Source organism: Sphaerodactylus townsendi, linkage group LG04 (assembly GCF_021028975.2).
Source record: "Sphaerodactylus townsendi isolate TG3544 linkage group LG04, MPM_Stown_v2.3, whole genome shotgun sequence".
NCBI lineage: Eukaryota > Metazoa > Chordata > Lepidosauria > Squamata > Sphaerodactylidae > Sphaerodactylus > Sphaerodactylus townsendi.
The window spans coordinates 51,158,423-51,182,234 of NC_059428.1; the positions used below are offsets into that span (position 1 = coordinate 51,158,423).

The 23,812-nt window shown below is 43.1% G+C and overlaps 1 protein-coding gene across 2 annotated transcripts; it reads right to left on the reverse strand.

The window, feature by feature from the left end:
* Window positions 1-7,699: 7,699 nt before the first annotated feature.
* Window positions 7,700-22,883, reverse strand: GJA5 (gap junction protein alpha 5). Of its 2 annotated transcripts, none has more exons than XM_048495168.1 (2): window positions 22,620-22,883; window positions 7,700-10,035 (listed from the first exon to the last, which is right to left on the reverse strand). In XM_048495168.1, exon 2 carries the CDS (start codon window positions 10,011-10,013, stop codon window positions 8,910-8,912), a length of 1,104 nt encoding a protein of 367 aa, XP_048351125.1. In that variant the 5' UTR covers window positions 10,014-10,035; window positions 22,620-22,883; the 3' UTR covers window positions 7,700-8,909. The 2 variants fall into 2 exon arrangements, with proteins under 2 accessions (XP_048351125.1, XP_048351126.1); XM_048495169.1 differs by lacking the exon at window positions 22,620-22,883 and adding an exon at window positions 11,110-11,227.
* Window positions 22,884-23,812: the final 929 nt, after the last annotated feature.

The following is a 23,812-nucleotide window of genomic DNA, read 5'->3' on the forward strand; positions in this document are numbered from 1 at the left end:
TGTAAGTAGAGGAGATCTTATTTTTCTTTTTAAAAATGGGATCTGGCAGAAAGGCATCCACACCTCTTCTGGCCCGCCCCCTGCTCGCTTGCTCGCTCGCCCCCCGCTCCGCACTTTGCGCCCGCCCGCATCGCGCCCCCACTTCTGCATGCCCCACCCCTGCTTAAACGCTTGCCCCGGCCGCTTGCCCGCCTGCAAGCGCGCCTCCCGCTCACTTGCCCGCCCGCCCGCTCCCCTGCCCACTCGATCGCCCCGGCCTCCGCTCGCTCGCCTGCTTACCTGCTTGCCTCGCTTGCTCGCCCGCCCCCTGCTCACTTGCTGGCTTCAGCCCCGCTCCTTGCTCATGTTACGCCCGCTCGCTCGCTACTACCTGCAGCTGCCTTTAATTTCTGCCCGAGGCTTGCCCGAAGGGGCAGCTTTCCACCGGGAGCCGCCGCGAAAAGCAGCTGAAGAACGCTGTGCAACATGCTTGAGCCACGGGTTCCCGACCCCTGGTCTATCAGAAAGGACTGGCCCCCAAGACCAAGGCCATGGTCGCATATCATGAAGATACCAAATAAATAATATGAAGAGACCATACATCTGTAGTTCTGCCTCATCTAGAAAAACCCAATAGAACTGGCCCTGGAACATCACAATACTTTCTATTCTATATTGAGGACTTATTTACTACCACAAAACCAGCCTATTAGTGTGAAGGGCTGTGAAATCTATAAGCAGTGACTTGAGAGGCCATAGTTTCCTCCTCCGTATAACAAGCAACTGACATAAGAAAGCCTTCAGGCTCGTTTATATTCTTTATTCATCAGCCATCTTCTAAATTGCTTTCTATTTTAATTACTGCTACAATATTTGATGTGGGTGGGGAGCAGGCGACGAATACGAGAGGGCTTTAGTTGTGTCTCGGGATCATGATATGCACATTCAAGACATTGCTGGTCTTCCCAGCTGTTGGATGCAAGTTATTTTCAGAAACTCAGTAATCCCAAGGGGGTTATGGATAGAATAGTGTGAATATGTGTGTTGCTGCTGTTGGTGGTGGGCGACGGTGGGTGCACAGCTCAGGAGTCCCCCCAGGGACTGTAGTGGGAGAGCTCAGTGGAAAGATGATTTCAGTTTGCTGGTTAACATAATGTAGCAGAAAATGGGGAAGTTAATGATTTGCATCTACAAAGGCAAATCTGCTCTTCCAGTACAATATCTATTTTGTCATTTTACCTGTATTTTTAGTGCATATTGACATGTACATATTGTAAGAAGGCTCCAACAGATTTGAAAGGTGCTGCGAATTGTAATTGTGCCTGGCAGGGCAGCTAGAATAGTTAAGTTTGTCAAAGTTTCCATTATAAATCTCCTTTTTGAAAGGTTTATAATTGTCTCATTTTATTTGTAGCTCACAAGTACCTACTCGTTTAAAAAAAAGGTTTCCCACCCATTGATGGCTATCAGTTGGCTGATCTGAGACTACATTTTTGAAGTTTCCATGATCTTGTGCTTTGGGATGGCAGTATCTTAAAAAGAGAGGATTGTCAGAATATGCCAAATATCAATTATCTGGAAGGCATAATCTCAGGAGACAAAGACTCTTCATATTGTTAGAAAAAATGATTCTTGCCTTAAAGAGATTAATGTCCCTTCCCTTCCCCAGGGAAATGGCAGATATAAGCAACTTTTCCCTTTCAGCCTCCTGGGGCATATCTAGGAGGGGGGGCGGGTGGATCTCATGACCCAGGTGCCATTTGAATTGACACAAAAGAATCTGGACTGAGAAAAGGTTCAATCAGAACTGTGAATAGGTGTCAGCTGGATTCCTGGAAGTGAGAAGACCAATATAACATTTCACCTCTTCCACCTTGTCACAGATCTGCAAGCTGCCCATGGTCTATCATTGAACCCTGAATCATTTTAAGCAGAGAGGAAAATAGTGGTAGAGAACATGCTTTGTGATTAAAAGATTCTGGGTTAAATTCCTGTTATCTTCACTCCGCTCTTAGGAAACAGTTATGAAAAAGAATTCTGCATTAGATGAAGAGAATTTTAGGATGCCTAAATAAATTGCACTTAAAAAAATAATGGTATTGTTTAAAGATAGTTTTTCTTTTTATAGAATTGGAATGCTTTTAATGAGAGACCTTGGGTCGATTCAGAATTCCTTATTGGTGCTGCTCACTCAGCTATGGCATGCAGATCTCAACAGCTGATCATCAAATGACTTTAGAATCAGTTCTGCATAGTTCAGCTTTAGCAGCATTCTCTGTTACAAGGACCCTGGAATAGCTACAGATGCAGCAGAAGGAAAACATTCCATTGCCTGGGACAAACAGGTTGTGCTGGGAAGGGTGGAGGGTGATGTATTCTGTATGTGGACAGAGCTGTTTTGCCTTCCCCATTCACTATGGACAGAGAGGAACGAGTGTGGGAGTTAACAACTGCAGATGAACCAGAAGCTCTCTGAGGCTCATTCCGCACATGCAGAATAATGCACTTTCAAACTGCTTTCAGTGCTCTTTGAAGCTGTGCGGAATGGCAAAATCCACTTGCAAACAGTTGTGAAAGTGGTTTGAAAACGCATTATTTTGCGTGTGCGGAAGGGGCCTGAGATTATTCACCTCCCCAGCCTCTCTTCCTTTCTCCCATTCATGCTGGAGTAGAGGCAGTCTGGGTCCAGTGAAAGACCGCCTTCCTCCACCCAGTCCTTAGAAACCCTTCCCTGCAGAAGACAGACCCTGGAAGTTTCAAATATGTGTTGTATGCAAGGAAGTGGTAATATGTGTAGGAGCAGCCCTCTGTCAAAATTTGATAGGCATTTAACTAATTTTCCCCCCTTAAAATCAGAGCAAATTCAGAAAGCTAGCATTTCTAGGATGCAATGGCAATAGTCCTGAACCAGCATTTATGATAGCATGACAGCAGTACATCATGGTGTTGGTGGTGTCAGTATTGGTAGGTACTGTCTTGCTGTATACATCTTGCTTTTGTGGGAAAACCTGTTCCATAAACAAACAAAATATGTCCTGGTTGGTTCATGGAGGAAAATGTCACATCTGCCTTTAGTCTCAGCATGAAAGGCATGGTATACATATGAATAAATCTTTTTAAAAGAACCCTTTAATTTATGAAGTGTGACCAGAAAGGGTCCAAATGAAATGGTGGAGAATGTGGCAGTATGAGAGAGGCATTTTCTTTTTTTCTGTTCAAAGGAAAAAAAATCTTCAGGAATATCTATGTTTTTCAAGCATTTATATTTCATTTTAGTGAGATCAGTTCAATGAGCCACTCCCAGATTTATGAAATTAGGGGTGCTTTAGTCATATTTAGGGCTCATGGTGTTTATTGGAGGGGCCAGAACTTACAGAGAACCTGATCTCTAGAGAGCCCACTTGAGCTGACTGGTTCAGTGTAGGGTAGGCCATATAGTTGCATAGCAGGGTTTTCACTGTCCCAATGGGAAAAGCACACATCCCCTATGGGCTACTTTCATTTGTGTTACTGTGTCCAAATAATTTCAAAGGGGTAGTCATGTCAGTCTGTTGTAATAAAATGAAATAGGAGTCCTCAAAGCCTAAAACAATTTATTTCAGAATCACAACTTCTTGAGAAATAGGGCTTCAGCTGGTTTGAGGTCTTAAAAGCTCCCTGCCACACATTACTGAAAGGGGTGTTCTCACCAGCTTGAAGAGCAAGCATATCTTAGCTCTTACCTCCCCAGGATTTGGACACCTGGGGACCTTCAATTTGACAGGTGATCTAGCTGGGTTTTGTGAATAGACCTGCCAGTTCTGGAAGCACCTAGGATCAGTTACATTATGCATGGAACACTTACCTTGGAGCTCTTCAGTGCTCTGTTGGCTTGCAGTAGGCTGACCTCCTGTTTCTCTGTTTACATGCAAAGAGGCAGCCCATAGCTTGCAGCACAGTTTGTCTGTTGGCCTCTGCTTCTTCCAGTACTGTTAACTCTGACCATCAACAGACTTAAAAACGCAGATTTCATCACTCGGAGGAGTCCCAAGATTAGAACTGATTTTTCCTTCCCCTACCTCCCTTGTTTTAAAATGAAGGTATGTCTTCTTGCATGTGGGGTTGGATTTTATCCCCTTCCTTTTATTTTTACAGAAGTTCTAATGGTGGGGAAGTGGTGCTCTGGTCGGCTTTCCTTTTCCCCGCACATCTTTGCCACTCTGCAAAGCGCTGCTTGTCTCACTCCTGCTGGTCCCTGAAGTGGTTTTTCAGTTTAAGGGTGCACAGCTGCCTGTCAGACCATGCCCTGGAGACCCAAGGAGATGGGGGCACAAGGGTTTCCGAGGAGGCAATCATGGATGATTCTGGGAGAGTAAAGTCACCCACCACTGGGAAAGAGTGCAAAGAAGTGGGTGTGTGTCTATCAGGACATGGTTGTCAGGGAATAACTGGGGGAGGAAGAAAGTGATCTGCTGGACAGGACTGGTAGCTGATGCTGGAAAGTGGAGTGGGCTGTGAGGGACCACAGCGGACTGGTGTTTGATGTTCTGTCCAGCAAGTTGGATCAACTGGAGCTCAGGCTCCCAGGCTGTGGAGCCTTGCCCTGCTGCAAGAAGGGAGAGGAGGGGAAATAGGAGAGCAAAACACCTGCTGATGGGGTAGGTGAGCACCTCTATTGGAGTGCTGGGCAGGGGAAGTGTGCACCATTCACCAATGTGCCAGCCCATTCTCACTTCTCTGGGGATGGACCTTGACCAGCCCCTCTCCCCTTCACCAAGGCTTGTCTGAAATAAAGTTTTAAGAGCCCTACTGATCATCAGGGAGGGTGGAAGCAGAGCGGGGGAGGTGGAGTGAAGTCAAAAAGTGATCTTTGCGAAAGTCAACTCTGTTATTATTGCACTGACATCGTGATATATTGATATCAGAGCATTTAGAGAAGCAGGGAGGAGCCGACCACATGGAGGGGATGAGGGGGAAGGCGTGGATGGCAGTTGGAGGGAATGGAAAGACTGGCTGTGGGCAGAGGGACAATGTCCTGGCCAAAGCTGTGCTCAACAGCAAATCTGTATGCTCTGGTGGAGAAGCAAATTAAAAGTCAAGCTAAAAGTGGTCTTGCTTGCTGCAGAGAGAAGGGAAAGTTAAAACGGGTTCAGAAAATACATCCCTACAAGAAATTTTGCTGTGATGGACCTTCGCCCCCATTGTGCAGCAGATTCCTTGTGCATAATCAATCCGTTTGAGCTAGTCTTCAGGCTCCTAGAAGCTGCCTTCTCTTTCTCCCCTCCCTTTCTCCCCTCCCCTTTCTCCCCTCCCCTTTCCCTCTTCTTTCCCAGTTTTTCTTTCATTTCTTTTTGGGTCTCTTTTTAAACTACTTATTTTCCTCTCTTTTTTCCTTTGTGGGAAATTTTTTTTGCTGATAAAATAAAAATATTTTTAAAAGAACAATTTATTCCAGAATCACCAAACTTTTGTAAGTTCTGAGTTATAAACACAGTGGTGGGATTCAGCAGGTTCACACCACTTGGGCAGAACCGGTTGTTAAAATGGTGTTTGTAAACAACCAGTTGTTAAATTATTTGAATCCCACCACTGCATAAACACTTATGCTAAAATACACTGTGTTAGTCCTTAACGTGCAAATAAAAGCACAAGCAGTTATAGTGAGAAATCTATATATTTTTCAATATACCAAGGAAAAAATCTAAAGTTGTATGTCAATCAGCCTGAACAGTAGAAAATGATTACATGTTTAGACATGTGATGTTAGACCCATTTCTGTTTTTGTACCATAACAAATGGATTTTTTTTAAAGTCACAGAACTTCTGTTCTTCTGCTGCAACACTCATATGTAGCGTGGAATTTAGCAAACCTGAGTCTGTTGTACATGTTATGATTTTTGTAGGTCAGAGTCTAGGACTGAAGGTTTTTTGTGTGCTTAGCCCACTATGTGGCATGTAAGTTTCCATACTGGCTATGTGAGAGAAGAGAGGCAAAGGAGAAGAATTCTAGTCCAAATTTTATTAGACAAAACAAAGCACAGGAGATCATCCAAAACTTATTGAGCACAGAACATGCAAACTCCCACCTTCCAAACAGTGTTTAGATTTGGGGAAAATTAAGGACTTTGATCAAAGCATGCTATAAACCCAGACTCTCCTTCCTTCTTATCACATGCCTTTACCATATTGCCCTCATTTCTCCAAGTCAAGAAAAGGGAAGGGAATGTCCACTTGCAAGACAGCCGTTTACAGTACTGATGGTACTGTGTCTCCATCCTCTCCCATAATTTGAACACCATATATAAAATTACAGAAAGCACATTAAAGCTGGTTTCTGAAAAGGGAGACAGAGCAGGCTAAAATAAGAAGACAATGTAAATTCCATTATCTCAGTTCTGTAAAAAGCAGACTGATCCACAACCCATGCATGTGTATACTTGAACAGTTTCCAAGGTGAAGCTAGCTTTGACTGGCTGCTGGTTATCCAACCTGAATGAACAAAATTGAATGGTGCTTGTTCTTTAGAGATAAATGTCAGTCTTACTAGGCAGCTATCAGCAAGATAATATCCTTCAGGAGAAAGTTGAAGTAAATTGCAAGGTCGAATTTTGCTTTAGGTCTTCTGTGGATGCGCAAAAGGCTTGTTTATCAAATCTGGCATCTTTTGAGAGGCACTGGCACCCATGGTGCTTGGGTACCTCAAGGTCAAAAGCAGAAATATCCAATCCACTATGAGTAAGGAAGCCATAGAAACACATCATTCAAGCCATTGGCAAATTATTTTCTTGACGATCTGATTGAACTTCAGCCTGTACTATATAAACTGCTTAGGAGCGACTAAGGCCTCCTTGGATAATCCTGCTATGATTGTTTGCTTTAGACTCTCCTGGTTCTTTCTTTAGCCAGCCAAACAATATACACTGCTGTTCCCATTACTAGGACCTACCGTGTTTCCCTGAAAATAAGCCGGGGTCTTATATTAATTTTTGCTCTAAAAGATGCGTTAGGGCTTATTTTCAGGGGATGTCTTATTTTTTCCATGATTTTGCACCCCCCCCCCCAACGTGACCAGATCAGCTGCACTGGGGAATCTGTAACAAGGGCTTATTTTTGGAGTAGGGCTTATATTTCAAGCACCCTCCAAAAATCCCCAAAAAATCATGCTGGGACTTATTTTGGGGATAGGTCTTATTTTCGGGTAATCAGGGTATCACCTTTCGCCAGCACTGCTGCTCTGCACTACTGTTTGTTTCCCTGGATGCTGATTTCTGCTTTGCAACCACACACAGGCATGGTTTATGCTTTAGAACTTTCTGGAACTGAGGTTGGAAAGCTTCTCTCAGCTTGAAACTGTATCTTGGGCCCTTTCCACACGGGCCAATGACGCCCTGGGGACAGCAAAAACGCCGTCCCCAGGGAGCCGTTCGCACAGGTGGCGCTGCCAAAACGCAGCAGCGCCGACCTGGCTCCCTTCCCCCTCCCCCAGGGTGGCCTCAGCCGCCTCCAAAAACCTCCCTCCTGGAGGGAGGTTTTTGGCACAACAGCGCATTCCCGGCGGCGCGGTGCAAACGGCACCGCTGGAAATGCGCTGTTGTCCCTGTCCCTCTCCCACTCACCTCATCGCCGTCATCGCCCTCCTGGCCTCCGAAGACCCTCCCTCGCTGTCCTCCGACCCCTGGAGGTCGGAGGGCAGCGTGGGCGGGTCTATGGAGGCCAGCAGGGCGACGGAGGCGACGGGAGAAGGACGGGGAAGAGGCGGGTCAGCCGGGCGACGGCGCTCCGCGTCGCCATTGTCCCAGCCGGCTCTGGGACCATCCATGCGGACGGTCCCAGCGTCGTCGGGTCGGCGTTCATTACGCCGACCCAACCCCTTCCGCCTACGTGCGGAAGGGGCCTTACTTTCATTAAGGCTTGAATGACAATGTACCCCGCCAGGTTTTTAAAAGAATAGAATAAAGACTATTAAATAAAACAACAAAAACAAATCCATTTGCCACCCACCTCAGGGTTCTTCCATATTTTTTTTCCTGTGACTGTATTTGTTTCCATGGGAAATATTGCTTCCATAAAATGAAGATTTCTGTTGACTGAAATTGCTCCCACATCTAATATTTGTCTTGTGCTGTGAGGCTGGCAAACAGTTTCGGTTAGTGAAAATTTAAAGTAGTTACATACAGACACGTGTATATCAAAAATTCAAGTAAAATTAATTGCACATTCACTTTGGATAAGTATGTCAAGCTGGTATATTTTGTGGGGGCCAGCAGAAAAATGAGGAAAAATAAAGACATTTTTGTATTAGATAGCCTGATATTTCAGTTTGCCATCACTAGGTATGCTTGCAAAATCTGAAAATTATTCCTGAGCAGAAATGGAGTAGCTAAACCATCACCTATTGGTGTTAAGATTCAGCCTTGTCTTTAAAGCACATATCTTTAATGATTCACCTTTATCCAAGAGGATAGAAATTACAAGTGTCATAATGTGTGCCAGTTGCATCTCCCTGTTAATTTCATAAGTGGTTACAGCCTGAAGATATGTCTATGTCACACATCTAAATCACATATAAACATATTATCCATCATGGGGTTTTTTAATCAATAAGTCCTTAACGTTGTAGTTCTGTAGAGGGACTTGGGAACGCCAACAAAACTTCCCAGCCCTGACTCATAATTCAGTTCCCAGAGTTCTTTAGAAAGTCATAATGGTTATCTCTTTTTATGAGAATGTTATATTTCTTCTAATTATTTCTTGGAAAATGTATAAATCCCCTTTTGGAAAATAATTCGTTCAGTTCATGAAATCAACTTTGAAATGAGGTTTTTAGAATATGTCAAACCAGTTACCGTACTTAAAATGAGTTGAACTGGAGTTCAGACTGGCAGAACGTCAAAAGCTAAACAGGTATCTGGTGTACCAGCGATGTCCCTTCTTCTTGTTCCTGCTGAAGCTCACACTGATAGGTCATCAGATCTCACCTTACTACTACTGGTTCTGCTGGTCCTGCTGGTCCTGCGGTTGTCATGGAAGTAGCCATTAGGGGGTAGACAAGGAGCTGAGCTGTTGTTTGGCTCAGGATTTTGTGTATAGTTAGCTTGGATAAAGTGGCTCCCTCCAATTTCATCCTCTTGCTTATGAACCCTCTCTGTTGCAAAGTTGGCTGTGTTCTGTTGAGAGGCCATATTATTATTGAAGGGACTGATATACTTCCCACCAGGGTTAACCAGACACTGATTAAAATCCGGAGGAGGAGTGCAACTTTGTATGATCTTCTCTTGAGACCCCAACTCCAGTCTACCAGTAGCTGGGCTAGGGTTGCTTTTGTGAGAACCAGAGATTGTCTGCTTGGCCTTTTTCCATCCCAAGTGATAGAGTTCGGCCAAGCTTAAGAAGAGCGACAGTGCAGCTACTGCAAGCATGAAGATGATGAAGATATTCTTCTCTGTTGGACGAGAGACGTAGCAGTTTACTGGATGGGGGCAGGGCTCCCGGTGACAGACATACAGTGTTTCTAGGAAGATTCCATATAGCATGTATTGTCCAACAATGAAGCCTACCTCCATGGTAGTGCGGATTAAAATACTGCAGACGTAAGTGTTTAGCAAAGTGCCCCGAAGAATGATTCTCCCACTTCCTTCCTCCCAACAGGTCAGCTCAGACTTCTCTACTGCAGGATACTCATGCTGGCAGAAAGAGTCAGGGTTTGCTTTTACTCCTTCTTTGATGTCCTTTATTTTCTTCTTCTCTTCCATGCGCACCGTGTGCATTGCATGGCCCATGTACAACAGTGAAGGCGTGGAGACAAAGATAATCTGAAGGACCCAGTATCTGATGTGAGAGATGGGGAAAGCTTTGTCATAGCAGACATTCTCACAACCAGGCTGCCGGGTGTCACACATGAAGTCGGACTGTTCATCTCCCCATGAGGACTCTGCTGCTGTGCCTAGAACAAGCATCCGAAAGATAAAGAGCACAGTCAGCCAGACTTTCCCCACCACTGTGGAATGCTTGTGGACTTCTTCAAGGAATTCTCCTAGGAAGCTCCAGTCACCCATTTTTGCTCACTAGAGGTGGTCTCTGAAAAAGATAGCAAGAGTGTGAAGAAGAGAGGGGAATACAGTGGATTAATATTTTATTTACAAATGGGGTGGTTCTGAGGCTACCACAAAACCTACCAAAGAAGCAATAAAACCAGTTTCTTTTTTTTATTAAAATGTATCATTTATTTATTTATTCAATTTATATACTGCCCTCCACATAGGGAGGGGCTCAGGTATCATCTCAATATAGTGTGGCAATGGGATGTCAAAATGCCTCAAAAAAGTATAAAATTTCACTTTCAGCCTCCCCTATTAATATTGATCCCCACATATTCAATAAATGATTTGTTTGTCTAATCCATCAGTTAAAGCTGCAATTCTAAAAACAGTGCCTTGACAGTTTCATTTAATTCAGTGAGCTTTGCTTCTGGGTAATAGTGCCATCCAGTTGGGGCGGGGAGGGCAAAAGGCCTTAGGGAACAGTGCAACCTTGAGCTGGTACCTTTGGCCTCCTCAGGCACTTCCCTCAGTGGAGGGGGTAGACACACCAGCAGCTGCCCATCCCACAACCCCGGGTTGCAGCAGGACCATGATAGCATCCCAATTGGAAGCCAGTGTTGGGTGCAAGGGTAGGCTGGAGTATTCCTAGTGGTTGAGCCAACATTAGTCGGCTCCCTCCTGGGGTTTAGGGCTGGAGCCCTGCGCCCCACCCTTGGACTTATGCCCCCTTTTGGTGATGTATGTCCTGAACCCCCTACGGGGCTCTTTGGCAGCAGTGGTGGTGGGGTTCGGGGTTTTTCCTTGCTCCTTGTGCTGCCAGGAAACCCTCTTGGAAGCAGCAGGGCAGTGCTGCATTGGTGAGGCATTCTACCACCCCTGGCATTGGCTGAGGCTGCCTATCTACCCAGAATTAAACTGTGAAGTTTTTTTTAATTCATCAAAATTACTAGCCTAGATACATGTGATAATTACTGACCTACAGTAGCTGTCGTGAAACCTAGCTGTATGCCCAATCTGGGTCTTTGGTAAGTATGAGTGAATGAATGGCCAGTGGCTGAATCCCCACTGAAAATTAAATATAGATACAACCAGGTTTCAAAAGAAACAGCACCTTTTCATCAAGGTTTCTCCCTCCCCAGTGTGGCATGTGTGTGATGAGGACATCAATGTCTATCACGCTTTCAAACAGTGCAGCAATCCGCTTTACCATGCGATCGAACACACGATCTGCTCAGCGGCTCTTCCTTCCTCATCCTGATTGGCCAAGCAGCTGTTGGGGTGGAGGAATTTTTTTTTTAAAAAAATTCCATGGCTAAACGCGGCTCTCTCACATTTCAACAATTTCTGCTACTTGTGCCCACGTTTAAACGGATCCTGCTCCTCGTGCCCACGTTTTAACAGCTTTTGCTCCTTGTGCCCACTTTAAACAATGCCACATTGCCTCCGCCGGCGCAAAACAAAAAAAAGGCTATGCGCACATCGCGCACCATGCTCTGATTGGCCAGAAGGCCCCACATCGCTTTCTATAGCGAGAAAATTGAATCCACATTTGACCCCCGATCCTCCCCTCCAATCTGGATTCGGCGCATGTTTTTTAAAAAGGTGCATTTCCATGAAGGTTCTTAAAAACACATGATAAGGGGGAGCAGGAGCGCCAGAACTGGGATGAATCCTTGTTCAGCGGTTCAACTGTGGGGATTTCTTCGTGAAACCTGGATATTTTGCGTATCACATGATTAATCGGCAGTGGGGATTCCACCAGTCTCCCAAGAGCTCAGTGTTCCAGTGTTTCCTCATTTAACCTAGCACAACTCCCTAGTAGCTTCTTTCACCTTCCTGGTGCTTAAAAATATTTTTTTTTCTTCCCTAGAAGGCAACGTGCTGGTAGTATGCAGCTTTCAGTGATATAACTGAAAGTTGTATCTAGATACTGCACTCCAAATCCCAACAGCACTTTTTGGTTAGTTCCCACAACTGTAAAACACCTTTTGCTTCATCTTTTATAGGACAAAAGTTTTGCATTCCTAGTTTTCATGGCCACAGCCTCTTTTTATATATGCTGCCACGTGTTCTGAAAGAGCAGGAAGGATCCAATCACAGTATTCCATTACTCTATGAGCCAGATGAAGCAGAGCTGCAAATGAATCTAAAGAACATATCTGACAAGATGGGCAGAGTCCATGCCACCCATACAAGTGTCTGCTCTTCAGAGAACTGTACAAGGTTCAGTTCTCTTCCCTGGGTTGGGGAAGCTAAGACTTCTTCACTTTTAAAACTTGGAGTAGGAGCTAAAATTGGAGTAGTAGTGATATAAATAGCAGAACTCTACAGCAAACATTTTCCCACAAGAAAAGTGATAAAAGGTCCTCAGACCTACAGAACAGAGAGATTTGTATGCTGTAAATATATTTATGTATCATTTAAAACACACACACACACACTCCTCATAGCTCAGACCTATACAGAACTCAAAGCCAAACCAGACAAGATGCTGGGAATTTCTGTATAGAATTTCAAGCATTTTTAAACATCCAGCCAGTTCATGGGGCTCTGATTTGAATGAGGGGGGGAGGGTTTAAATCTTTCCCCATAACAATTATGTCACCTGAAATTACCTCAAGGGTGCCATTGAATGTATCCAAGACTAAAATCACTAGCCAATCTCAGTTCTGAAATATGAAGTTTAACTTGTGATCCCTGTTGGCCTCTTTCCACATGAGTCTCCACTATGAAATGGCAGTAAAAATCACCTCACATTGGGGAAAAAATTTCATAAACTATTGAAAGTGAAGGACTTTGTGTGGTCTCTTAACCTTAAACTTCAGAGGGGGAATTGACTAGAGAGTCTGACAGATAGAGGGGTCAAAGCACTGGGCATCCGTTCTCCACTGTTCTAACACTATCCCTTTGATTCGTAGATTACTGCTCTCAGAGAAACCTCTTTCCTGCTTCTTTTCATACCTCTACTTGTATGCACACTTCTCCATCTTGTAAACATGAACATAGAACAGAGGTCTTCTATTTCCCTCCATCCTAGTTAGTTAGACTAGATTAGGAAACGATACTGACTGCATCCTACCAGAAATGGAGAAATAAATGACGTATATTAGTTTAAATAGATAAAAAGGCCGTGAGCAGTTTTTTCCTGGTGCATACAGATATAAGATGGGGCTCTGCTGCGCACACCAAAGCCAATTCAGAGTGTGAGGGGCCCAGACACCACACACACTCATACACCATCATAAACCTGTACTAAACACCTCATCCATGAAGTGGGGAGTATTTTCTAATTTGTGAGGAGAGAAAAAATGTGTTTGTGATGGGAATAACTCAGATTATAATGTTTGCATATTCACAAGCATGGCACCTGCAAAGACGTAGGGGCCATCTTTCTTGGTAGCCCCCAGAGCCTCTCCCTTTTTCCTGCTTCCTTCTTGTCTCCCCACCTGTCAGCCAATCTACTTTTATCTGTCCTGCTGGATTTAGCTTGCCCTCCATCCCATCCCCAGCAGCTGCTTTCTAGGAAAAGTCATGCCCAGCTATGTGGTGGCCTATTAGACCTGGCTAAGTGGCATAATCACCTCCAGACCTGTCCCTAGTGAATCCTCTTCCATCAGGAGGTGTGACGGGGAGGGGGTGGGACCATTTTGCATCTATTCTAAGTCTACCCCTGCTAAGACTTTGCTTTGCAGAAACCAAGTCAACCTCCAAAATGGCCATGAAGAACTCAGCAGGAATTCCTTTCTTAAAATTATTTCTATTATGTAGGAGAGATTTTATCCCATTTTTTAAAAAAGATTTCACATCTTTCTGCAAACCTGGAACTTGCTTCAGGTTTGTAGAGATATCCTTCACCTATCCTTCAGGTCTATTCATCTACATGCTTTGTCCTTAGAAAGAATTAGATTTATGATTGTATGAGCTGTTGAAGCAAAGCAGTTATTATTATGGTTTTTTTAAAAAATGGAGATGCTTGTTGAAAAAAAATAATATTTTGAGAAAAAAGCCCGCAAAACAGCACCCAGGAAACCCGCAACTTGGTTCTGATTTGTGGATGAAACTTTTACAATCTGGAGCCATGGCGAGGAGGAACTGCTGAATTTTCTGGACCACCTTAACAGCATCCACTTAACAGCATCCAATTCACCATGGAAACTGAAAAAGAAGGGAAACTGCCTTTTTTTAGATGACTTGGTCTTTCGCGGACCCAACCACCAATTGGGCCACACAGTATACAGAAAACTGACACACAGAGACTGATATCTACATAAAAATTCCAATCACCATCCACAACAGAAAAGAGGCATAATCAAAACTCTGACAGATTGTGCAAAAAGAATTTGTGAACTGCACCTCCTCCCTGATGAGATCAGTCATCTAGACTGGGCTCTGCAGGCTAATGGCTTCTCCACAACAGAAATCAGAAGAGCTTTAAGACTAAGAGAAACCCAGAGGACTGAGGAGAAACAGCCCAGCACAGGAAAAATATTTCTACCATACATCAAGGGAATCACAATTTAAATAGGGAAACTGATGAAAAAATGCAACCTACAAACCATCTTCAAACCTACCAGGAAGATGCAGCAGATGCTACACTCAGCAAAGGATAAGAGAGACCCCCTCACTTCTGCAGGAGTCTATTGCATACCCTGCAGCTGTGGAAAGGTCTTCATAGGAACCACAAAACGCAGCATTCAGACTCGCATTAAGGAGCACGAAAGACACTGTCAGCTTAACCATCCTGAAAAATCTGCAGTTGCAGAACATGTGTTAAACAAAACTGGACATAACATTTTATTTGAGAACACTGAAATTCTGGCAGTTCAGAAGGTTACTATGTCAGACTGAGCAGGGAGGCCATTGAAATTCACAAACACCAAGACAACTTCAACAAGAAAGAAGAGACTCTGAAAATTTGCAAAGCTTGGTTCCCAGTACTTAAAAAATGGACTGATAACCCCACCTGCAATACAACGCACTCAACCACACCTTTGCATAGCAAGTTCCACCCAAATACTTACTGATTGGTTCCCCATCCTGGGACATGAACAATATACCCCACTAAACTTTCCCTTCTCATTCGACACAGTGTGAAACAGACTTTTCTCTGTGATACACCTCTGAAGATGCCAGCCACAGATGCAGGCGAAACGTTAGGAACAAGATCTACAAGACCACGGCCACACAGCCCGGAAAATCCACCACAACCAAATAACACTTATTTTCAATGGACCTTCTACCTATCACCTGATACTATCACTAATACTTGGTTTCCACTGGCATGGAAGCTGACCTTCTATGGTTTTATCTCACAGATTGCTGTAACATTTAAAGGCCTGGCAACATGTAGGCTTGGTTAACTGTGCAGGTCGTTACCACAAAGTACTATTTGTGACATCACTTCCAAATATTTATCAGAAGTGATGTCACACCAATGCCATGATGCCAATTTTCCCAGCCATTTCCCCTCTGCCATCCCGCTGAGCAGCGGCAGGCAGGAGTCAATTGGTCTGCTGCTGAAGTGGAAGGTCTGGTCTCAATACTGCTGGACAACAATTGTATGAAAAAGATTTATGCAGCTGGTCTAGCCTGAAGCACCGTCCTAGGATGAATCCAAGAAAAGCGTTCCCACTTCTGTAACATCTGGTATATACTGCAGTTTTTGGAATCCACACAGCCAGCATTTCAGAACAAAAATGCATCTGTTTTCTTAAAAACAGCAACAACACCCTGCAATGAAGTTAATGAGATGCTTAAATAAAATGAATTGGTTATTCTCTGTATGTCATAGTTCCACAAAAAGCTGAGCATATCCGTCCCTTATGGAATTTTGAAAATTGAAATATATTATAAAATATAGAAAAGTATTCAGCCTTGATATATGATTTGTAACTTCAAAGTTCACATCCATGTTTATTCATCCAACTGAGCACCAGCTGAAGCACTGTATCTGGAGGATAATGTTAAGTAGCAGATAAGGGCCTTGGATGTGAGTGTTCAGGAGGCTTGCTAACACCATAGCTTGCTGTTAGGTCTAGTTTTACTTAGCATCTTTATCAGTGACTTCAAAGCTGAGTTAACTGGTATGTAACTAACCATGTAAATCTTACAGCTGGTATTAAATTAGGAGCTGTTGGATATATCAGTGAGGACAGCCAAATAATACGGAGCAACTTAGAGAGATTAGAAAATATTAGCATTGTTTTAGGGTAAGTGATGGTCAGGGAGAGACAGTAATTTTTTCCCCCAAGCTCTGTTTAGTATGCAGTCGTAAAAGGAAAAGTTAAAAGGGAATAAAATCTTGAGAGACTGAAGCTGTAATAGCAAGAATAATAAAACAGAGGAGCAAAATACACTGCTCAGAAAGGGCACACAAACATTTTTTTGAAGTCTGTATAAACTGATTACATATGTGCCCTTGAGTGGGAGCTATCTCATTCAATCAAGAGTTTCCCCTAACATCTTCTGGACCTACTGTGTCAATTCCCAACGTTCATCCCCCACTCAGTCCTATTCCCCAAAATTTCCATTTGAGAAATGCTCTGCTTCAATGGCATAATTCTCCATATATTTATACGGATTGAAGAAGCAAAAAGAGAAAAATACATGTGGCATTCCTTCTCTAGTAGTGTGCAGGCTGGGCAGGGCTGGTATGCTGCCTCAGCGGCATGCAGTACTAAGCTACTTGCAGTTCAGCAAAGAATAAAGTCCACGGTTACCAAGTCCATGGGAGAGTCCAAAGCGAAGTCAATCAGGCCAGGAGTCAATGCCCAGGAATACATATAGCAGCCTGGAGAATCCAGTAATCAAGGTCAGAAGCTGGTCCATTGTCAGTCAAGTCTGGAGGAAGCAGTGGTGTGCAGATAAGGTCAGGTAGAATCCATTTCACAACCACAACTGCAGTTCCTGCCAAAGGCCTTTTAATCCCCAGAGCTACTTCCCTGGGACTGCTCCTGCAAAGTCTCTGAATAATGCCTACCCTGAAGTCTTGCTGAGCAGCACCTCTCCTTTATAAGGCCACTCTCAATCTCTGTCTGCAACACTGACTTACATCCGGAGACCCAAAGCTGCAGGGGCTGATGGGAATTGTAGTCCATAACATCTGGAGTGCCAAAGGTTCGCCACCACTGTGCTAGAATCTTACCCCTGCTAATTAGCTCTGAGCCAAAAGTGCTGGGATTTGGAAAGTGCCAGTCACACAATCCAGTAATGAAGGAGTTGTTGCATGCTAATTAGTTAGTGAGGTCAGAAGTCAGTGACCAGGTAATTGATACCTGTTGGTTAAGCAGACCGGCCTGAGCTACATGCAGTCTCACACTAGGTATTAGATATATATTCTTTGTTACACTCTGCACGTGCTCAGTAGCAGCTTTTTGTTAGCCATGTAATAGACAACCAATAAGCTCCATGAAGGAGCTAGCTGATCAGATAGATGTTTCCTGCTTTGTTTGTTACCCTTCCCTTTTATTTTTGTAACTAAACCATTTTTCTACAAGCAATTGCCTCTGTCTCATTTTTGAGCTAACCCGACTCTATAAACTCACAACAAAAAGCCTGTCCTGGTTCAGGCTCTGCTGATTCAGCTGGCATCTTTCTGCAAGGGTCAGTTAACTCTTCCTCAGATGAGCTGTCAGCTACAGAGGAGGGGTCATGAAAAGTAGCCTATTAGTAAATGTGCATAAAAAGAGAACTATTGGGTGAGCAGGACTCACCCTCTAGCAATGGGTGAGCAGGACTCACTCATTGCTGGAGGGTTCATCATCACGAGATTTCTTCCCTTAGCCTTTTATTGGTTATGATATTCAGGGAATGGAGGAAAACATGATTCATTTGTTTTCCAAATTCCCAGTAGTTCTAGTAACATACATATTTTTTCTGGAACAAAACTGATTAGGTAAATTGCAAGTAATCTAGTCTTATCACTCTTCTCTTAAAGTGCATTACAGTAGTATTGAAGAATACTGATGAGAGAGAAGGCCTTACATCATGTGTTTGCTTAAAGAGTTTCTTGAGTATTTCTCTGGTTAAATGGCTCGGCCTTAAGGCTACCATCCTGTTAGGTGGGGCCTGGAAAGGCATGCAGTTTGCCCATGTCAGGTAGGTTCTCTCACAATGGTCCAAATTGTTTCCAGGTGAAACATGGGATGGTGGAAGTGATATCACTGTATCCACCAGTGCTCTGGAACTCTTCTGGATTTCCAGAACATTAACTGATGTGCTGACATTTGTCTGAGGCTTCACCTAAACATGATGACAATGTATTGCACATCATCACATTTGCCTCTTGCTCTGTCACCAAACTATGGGGTACTGGACAGCATTGTGGCATTCCTAGGCTGGAGATCTCCATACTACAAAACTCAGTTCCCCTAGAGGATATGGCATCTTTGGAAAGTGGCCTCTATCATTTCCCTGCTGAGGTACGATACTCTGCCCCCAAATTCCCCAGGAATTTCCCAGCCTGGAATGGATAATGCTCTTAGAGATAATGCTCTCTTTTGGAAACAGTTTGAAGCAGTTCTGAAACTGTGGTGTGGGAAATGAGAGTCTAATTCATAATTATTGAAGCAATGGATTAGAGTAATAATAATCACATATTACAGCCATAGCAGTTCCATATTTAGAGCCATAGTAATCACACGTACTTAAACAAAGAACACATGGGGGAAAGGGAAGGCGCAGTATGAAAGTGTTCGTATCCCCCACACACTAAGTGCTATGAAGGTAAAGTATTTATATACTATCTCAGGGTCTTCCCATGTATGGACTCACATGTACATGCCTACAAATACATTATATAGAGGGTGGGCCAAACTGATTGTCAAAGCAAAATACTAGATGGGGAACCTGAAATTAATTTGACCACTGACCTGATTCTATCTGCAGTACTTGGATTTAGAACAGCGTGACTCTGCTTAAATTACCCAATATGTCATATTTCTCCTTAAATTTGTTTCCAAATCCCTGTGGAAGATTTTCTTTATGTCCTTCAGCTTCACAAAATAAGACCTCTGGCAGATGTTCCCATGACATTTTCAGATTATAGATGGTGTTCAATAGTACATGTTTTAAGTTAAATCAAGTCATTTCCAACCTGTTATTCTCTTAGATCTCATCCCTCAGAAGACATTGCATTCAAGGTTCTTGGATAGAGGACTAAGAGTCCAAGCCAGCTCTGGGGTGGGGGCAAATGCACTGCTGAAGTGGCAGGGGGCCATAACATTTGCCCCCTCTGCTGATGTAAGGGGCATCCATATCAGTGGAGGGAGTAAAAACACTGGCACTCTACTGAAAGGAGACAGAAAATATTTCTGTCTGCTAGCTGCCCTTTCCTTTTTGAGATTGATATTTCTTGATTACAGCAGCTATTTCTTCAATATGCCCCTGTTGTTCTCAGACTGTTCCCCAATAGCTCTGATGAAGCACCTGTCAGGTTTCGAAGATCTGGCCCCTTCAAGCTGAAGGGTGTACTTGTATGAAGAAACAGCAGCCTTGAAACTCAAAGTGCAGAAGCACATCTGACTGAAGCCCAGATCTTGCACAGTCTACATATCCATCTAGTCCATTTTATTCCACCTTTTCCCCAAAAACTCAGGGTGGCTCATGTAGTTCCTTCCACCATTTTACCCTCACAACAGCCCTGAGGCTTAAGCCAAGAGGCAGTGAGTAGCCCCAGATCTTTTTATGTATCACAGCTGCACAGTATTGACAGGGGCTGGGTAGGGAGGCAAAACTTTGTTTGGGTTCTATGAAAGAGTGGACATCGAATAATTAAATGTATCAGTCAAATTTATCCTTTTTCCATCATTTTTTCAAAAAAGTTATCTTATTCTAAAGAGAGGTGCCTGGATTCATGTGAAGCCAGCTGAGGATAGATGTAATAGAAAAACAACTTTCAGGGCAATTGTATGAATAAAATAGACACATTACACCTATATTACCTTGAGATAAATGAAGTAACAGTAAGATATAAACATGATAGCCAAATTTCAAGATGGAAAAATGCAGAAGGGAAACAATTTGTAGACTCTCAAAATCTCCACCCTTAAAAAATCCTAAGCCTTAAGGCAGCTAATTTTCTTTACCCCTCTTCTTAACATTCAATGATTCCTAGAGAATATTCAGTTCTTCTCATACCAGCACATACGCCTCTTTTTTTCTGAGAACTAATTGGCAAAGTGATATTTTTCTACTGACTTTAGAGTCCTTTAAACACGGAGATACCCTACTCTTTCTGTAGCTAGCCTAGATTTGCTGCTTTCATGAATTTTAACAGGGGTTAGTCTCCACCTTATTTGAAGGAGTGCTGATGCAGTAATAGTACTTACATTGCACTTTCCATTAAAGCTTAAAGTTCTTCCTCCAACATTATCTCAGAATTATGAACAGCTCAGTAAGCTAGGCAAGTGTTACTGGTAAGCTGAATGGGCAGCCTCAGGTAACTATGGTACATTTATGGTGAAGATGAGAATTGATTCTGGGACTTCCAGTTCTTGTTCTTATACCAGTTTTCTTTCGTTCACTCTCACCCAGTCTTTCTGGGAAAAGTCTACCCACAACACCTGATTAAGTGGACCAAGGCAGGATTAAGTGTCCTGTGTGGACAGTGGCTTCAATCCAAAGTAGTGTGTGCTGAGCTCAGCAAGAAAAATGGGAGTCTCCCACCTCTTTTTTTCTGTTGGCCACTATGCCCCTCCCTTACACAGACCCCCAAGGATCAGGGGACTCAAAGAGCAATGCTGGGTGCAACAGAGCCCAGCAGTGGGAAGGGGGAATCTGTAAAAATCATTGCCTTCTGCTGGTACAGATGCCCTTCCATTGGCAGCAAACAAAGTTTGAATCCAAGCCAGTAACATCAGAGCATTCAATGAAAGCATTAAATGGTTCAGCAGTATAGTTAACCAGAGATTACAAAGGTTAATTTTAGCTGGCTTTTCATCTACCCCTTCTGAACAGGGTTCCTGAACAGATTAGAATTTTTATTAGTCTTGTATAATGCTCATGTGTGTTTTAGACAACGGACCTTCTCAATAATATTTTTTTTACAATTAGTCCAGAGCTTTGGATTTGACTTGGAATTTGTTAAATTGGGTGGTTGTTTAATATCCTGGTGGTGGCTAAAGTATGTAAGAACAAGTGGTGGCTAAAGTATGTAAGAACAAGTATTTGTTCTCTGAGGTTCTTTCATATTTTTGGTACAAATCTTTTTACTGTTTACATTTCCTCCTAATATTTAAATTTCAGAAAATCATATTAACTTTCATAGCAGGACTGGATTGCTTAATATTGGCAGCTCACTGCTTTACTAACAGTGTTGGGTGTGATATTCTTTGGGTTCACTTTTACACACTGAGAAATTAAGATCTATTTTAATGGGACTTAATCCCAGGAAAGTGTTTTTTAGAATTTTGCTGACTGTCATGCAACCTTCACTTATGTTCTAGATGTAGGAACATTGTGAATATTTGGTAGCGAGAAGAGCAATTTTGTATATGCTCAGAGGCTTTTTCAGTACTTTTTCACACATTTCATAGCTAAGTATTTGCATTAAAACAGATGCCAGGTGTGAGCACTAATTGTCCCTTTCTCAAAATAAAATAAATCTTGCCAAAGCAACACCTGCATTTGAATAATACAGGACAAGTCTGCCAGACTTGTCCAAATAGGATACAGTCCAGTGTACAGTTTAGTATGTTTGCATCCTATCAAAACCAGATATTATTTGATAAGTGGAACTTTGTGGAAGACAGAGAATGTGTACCTTTAAAAAGCCCCTGAAATTATTTGAGGTATTAAAAGATTTGTACAGCTTATGTCTGAAAGTTATATCTCTGAACTTCACAATCATCTTCATTATTATTTTTAGTATTCACATCCTAATGTTCACTTCTCCCCCATGAACCAGGTAGCCTTTAGGTATACTTGGTAGAAAGGACACTATCTTGTTTGCATTATGGTTAAGAAAAGTGGATATTACATAGTAAATGGTTAGGATTACAATTGCTTTCCAATGCATAGACGTAGCTGTGAACTTTATAACGGGTATTGCAAAGAATGACAAATTGATGCTGTTCATATGATGCCTTTTATGTTCACATTCTTTGTAGATATTTAGGTAGCAATCCTGTGTATATTTATAGGAGTATAAACCCTACTGAATTCAGTAAGAGTAGCTTCTCATTAAAGGTGCCTATGATTGTTAAGTTTGTGGTTGTTCTGAAAAAGAGGGAAGTAATTTCTCCCATTCTCATGAAGGAAAAATGAAGTTTGGGTGGCCATCTGATTTGTGAGGACAACACAACACAGTTGCTAGAGAGAGATATGACCCTGCCTTCAATAAATGGAATTTACTTAAATCTGGTAAAACAGAATTATATGGTCTAATACTGCATGATATGTATTTGCCTCTTAAAAAACTCTTTTGCAATGTCTAGAATAGATAAAGTGCCATCCTAAGCAGAGTTATTCCCTTCTAATCCCATTGATTTAAATGTACTTCAAAGGGTATAACGGCTTAGGATGGCATTGAGAAGGAGGTAAATGAAATAAGATGGATGAAAACAATTACTTATTACTAATAATTTAGCTTTCATCTAGATTTCAAAGCCGCCGAGAACATACCTCTCTGTATCCAGCCTGGATCTTTGTCTGGCAAATGACACTTTCTTTGAGTTATATAAAACTCAGATGGTCACAGGAACTACACCTCTTCTCCTCTGGTATCAGCAGGCTGGCTGAAGGTTCCCAAAAACTTGAAGAAAGCAGGGTCTTCCAGCTTCTGAGTGCCGTGTGACATGATCCAGCAGCTGTCGGACTCTGATTCCCTTAGAGAGTCATCGTCGTGAATTGGGATATAAATGTGTTTCTTGTAAGCGGTGGCTCGGCTCAAGCGGAGCACTTCCTCTCACTCGCAGCAACTCTATTTTTAATGAAGGAATTTGAGGCTATCGCAAAGGAAGTCAAATTGTTTTCGGAAAACAATAGCAAAGCAACTAGAGGTTTATTAGTTTCCTCCCCTGGGGACTGGAATGGAGTTGTCAATTGGACCCAAACGATGGACGTGATATTTATTTAAAGGCTAATTCATCAGGCTCCTACATTCAATTTTGTTTAGACTTTTTAAAAAAAGAGATAATAAACTGGCATCTGAGAAAAGCGGCAGCTTAAAAGTGCAAGTTAGATGTTATGGCAAGATACTTGGCAGCACCTGCTACAGTTTACAGTTCTGATAGGCTGTTTTCAACATGAAATGTCTAGCTGCCTTCATTACTTGCCTTTGCTCTCAAAATGCTTTTTCAGTCGAGCTATTCCATGTTACATTTATGTTTCTTCTGAGGGAAATTTTGTGCTGAATGGAAGCAACCACCAGCTTCTGCTGTGACTCTTGGAGGAACATACCCAGAGGTGGGATCCAGCAGGTTCTCACAGGTTCCCGAGAGTAGGTTACTAATTATTTGTGTGTGCCGAGAGGGGGTTACTAATTGGTGATTTAGCCACGTGATTTTTGCCTTAGTGACGCCCCTCCTCTCAGCAGTAGCGTGCAGAACTTGAAGCAATCTAGCAGGAGCGCACCGGCGTTCGTGGCAGCCTGCGCCTGCGTGCATTCGTTTCCCGCCCAAGGACCGGCGCAGCGGCTGCATTCTTGCCACAGCCCCGCCCAGGAATGCCCCCCGTCCCCGGAATGCCTGGCCACGCCCCCGTCGTGCCACGCCCAGCCCCATTGGTGCTACGCCACAGTTTGAATCCCACCACCATGGGAACCTGTTACTAAAATTTTTGGATCCCATCACTGAACATACCCGTGGAAAAGACAC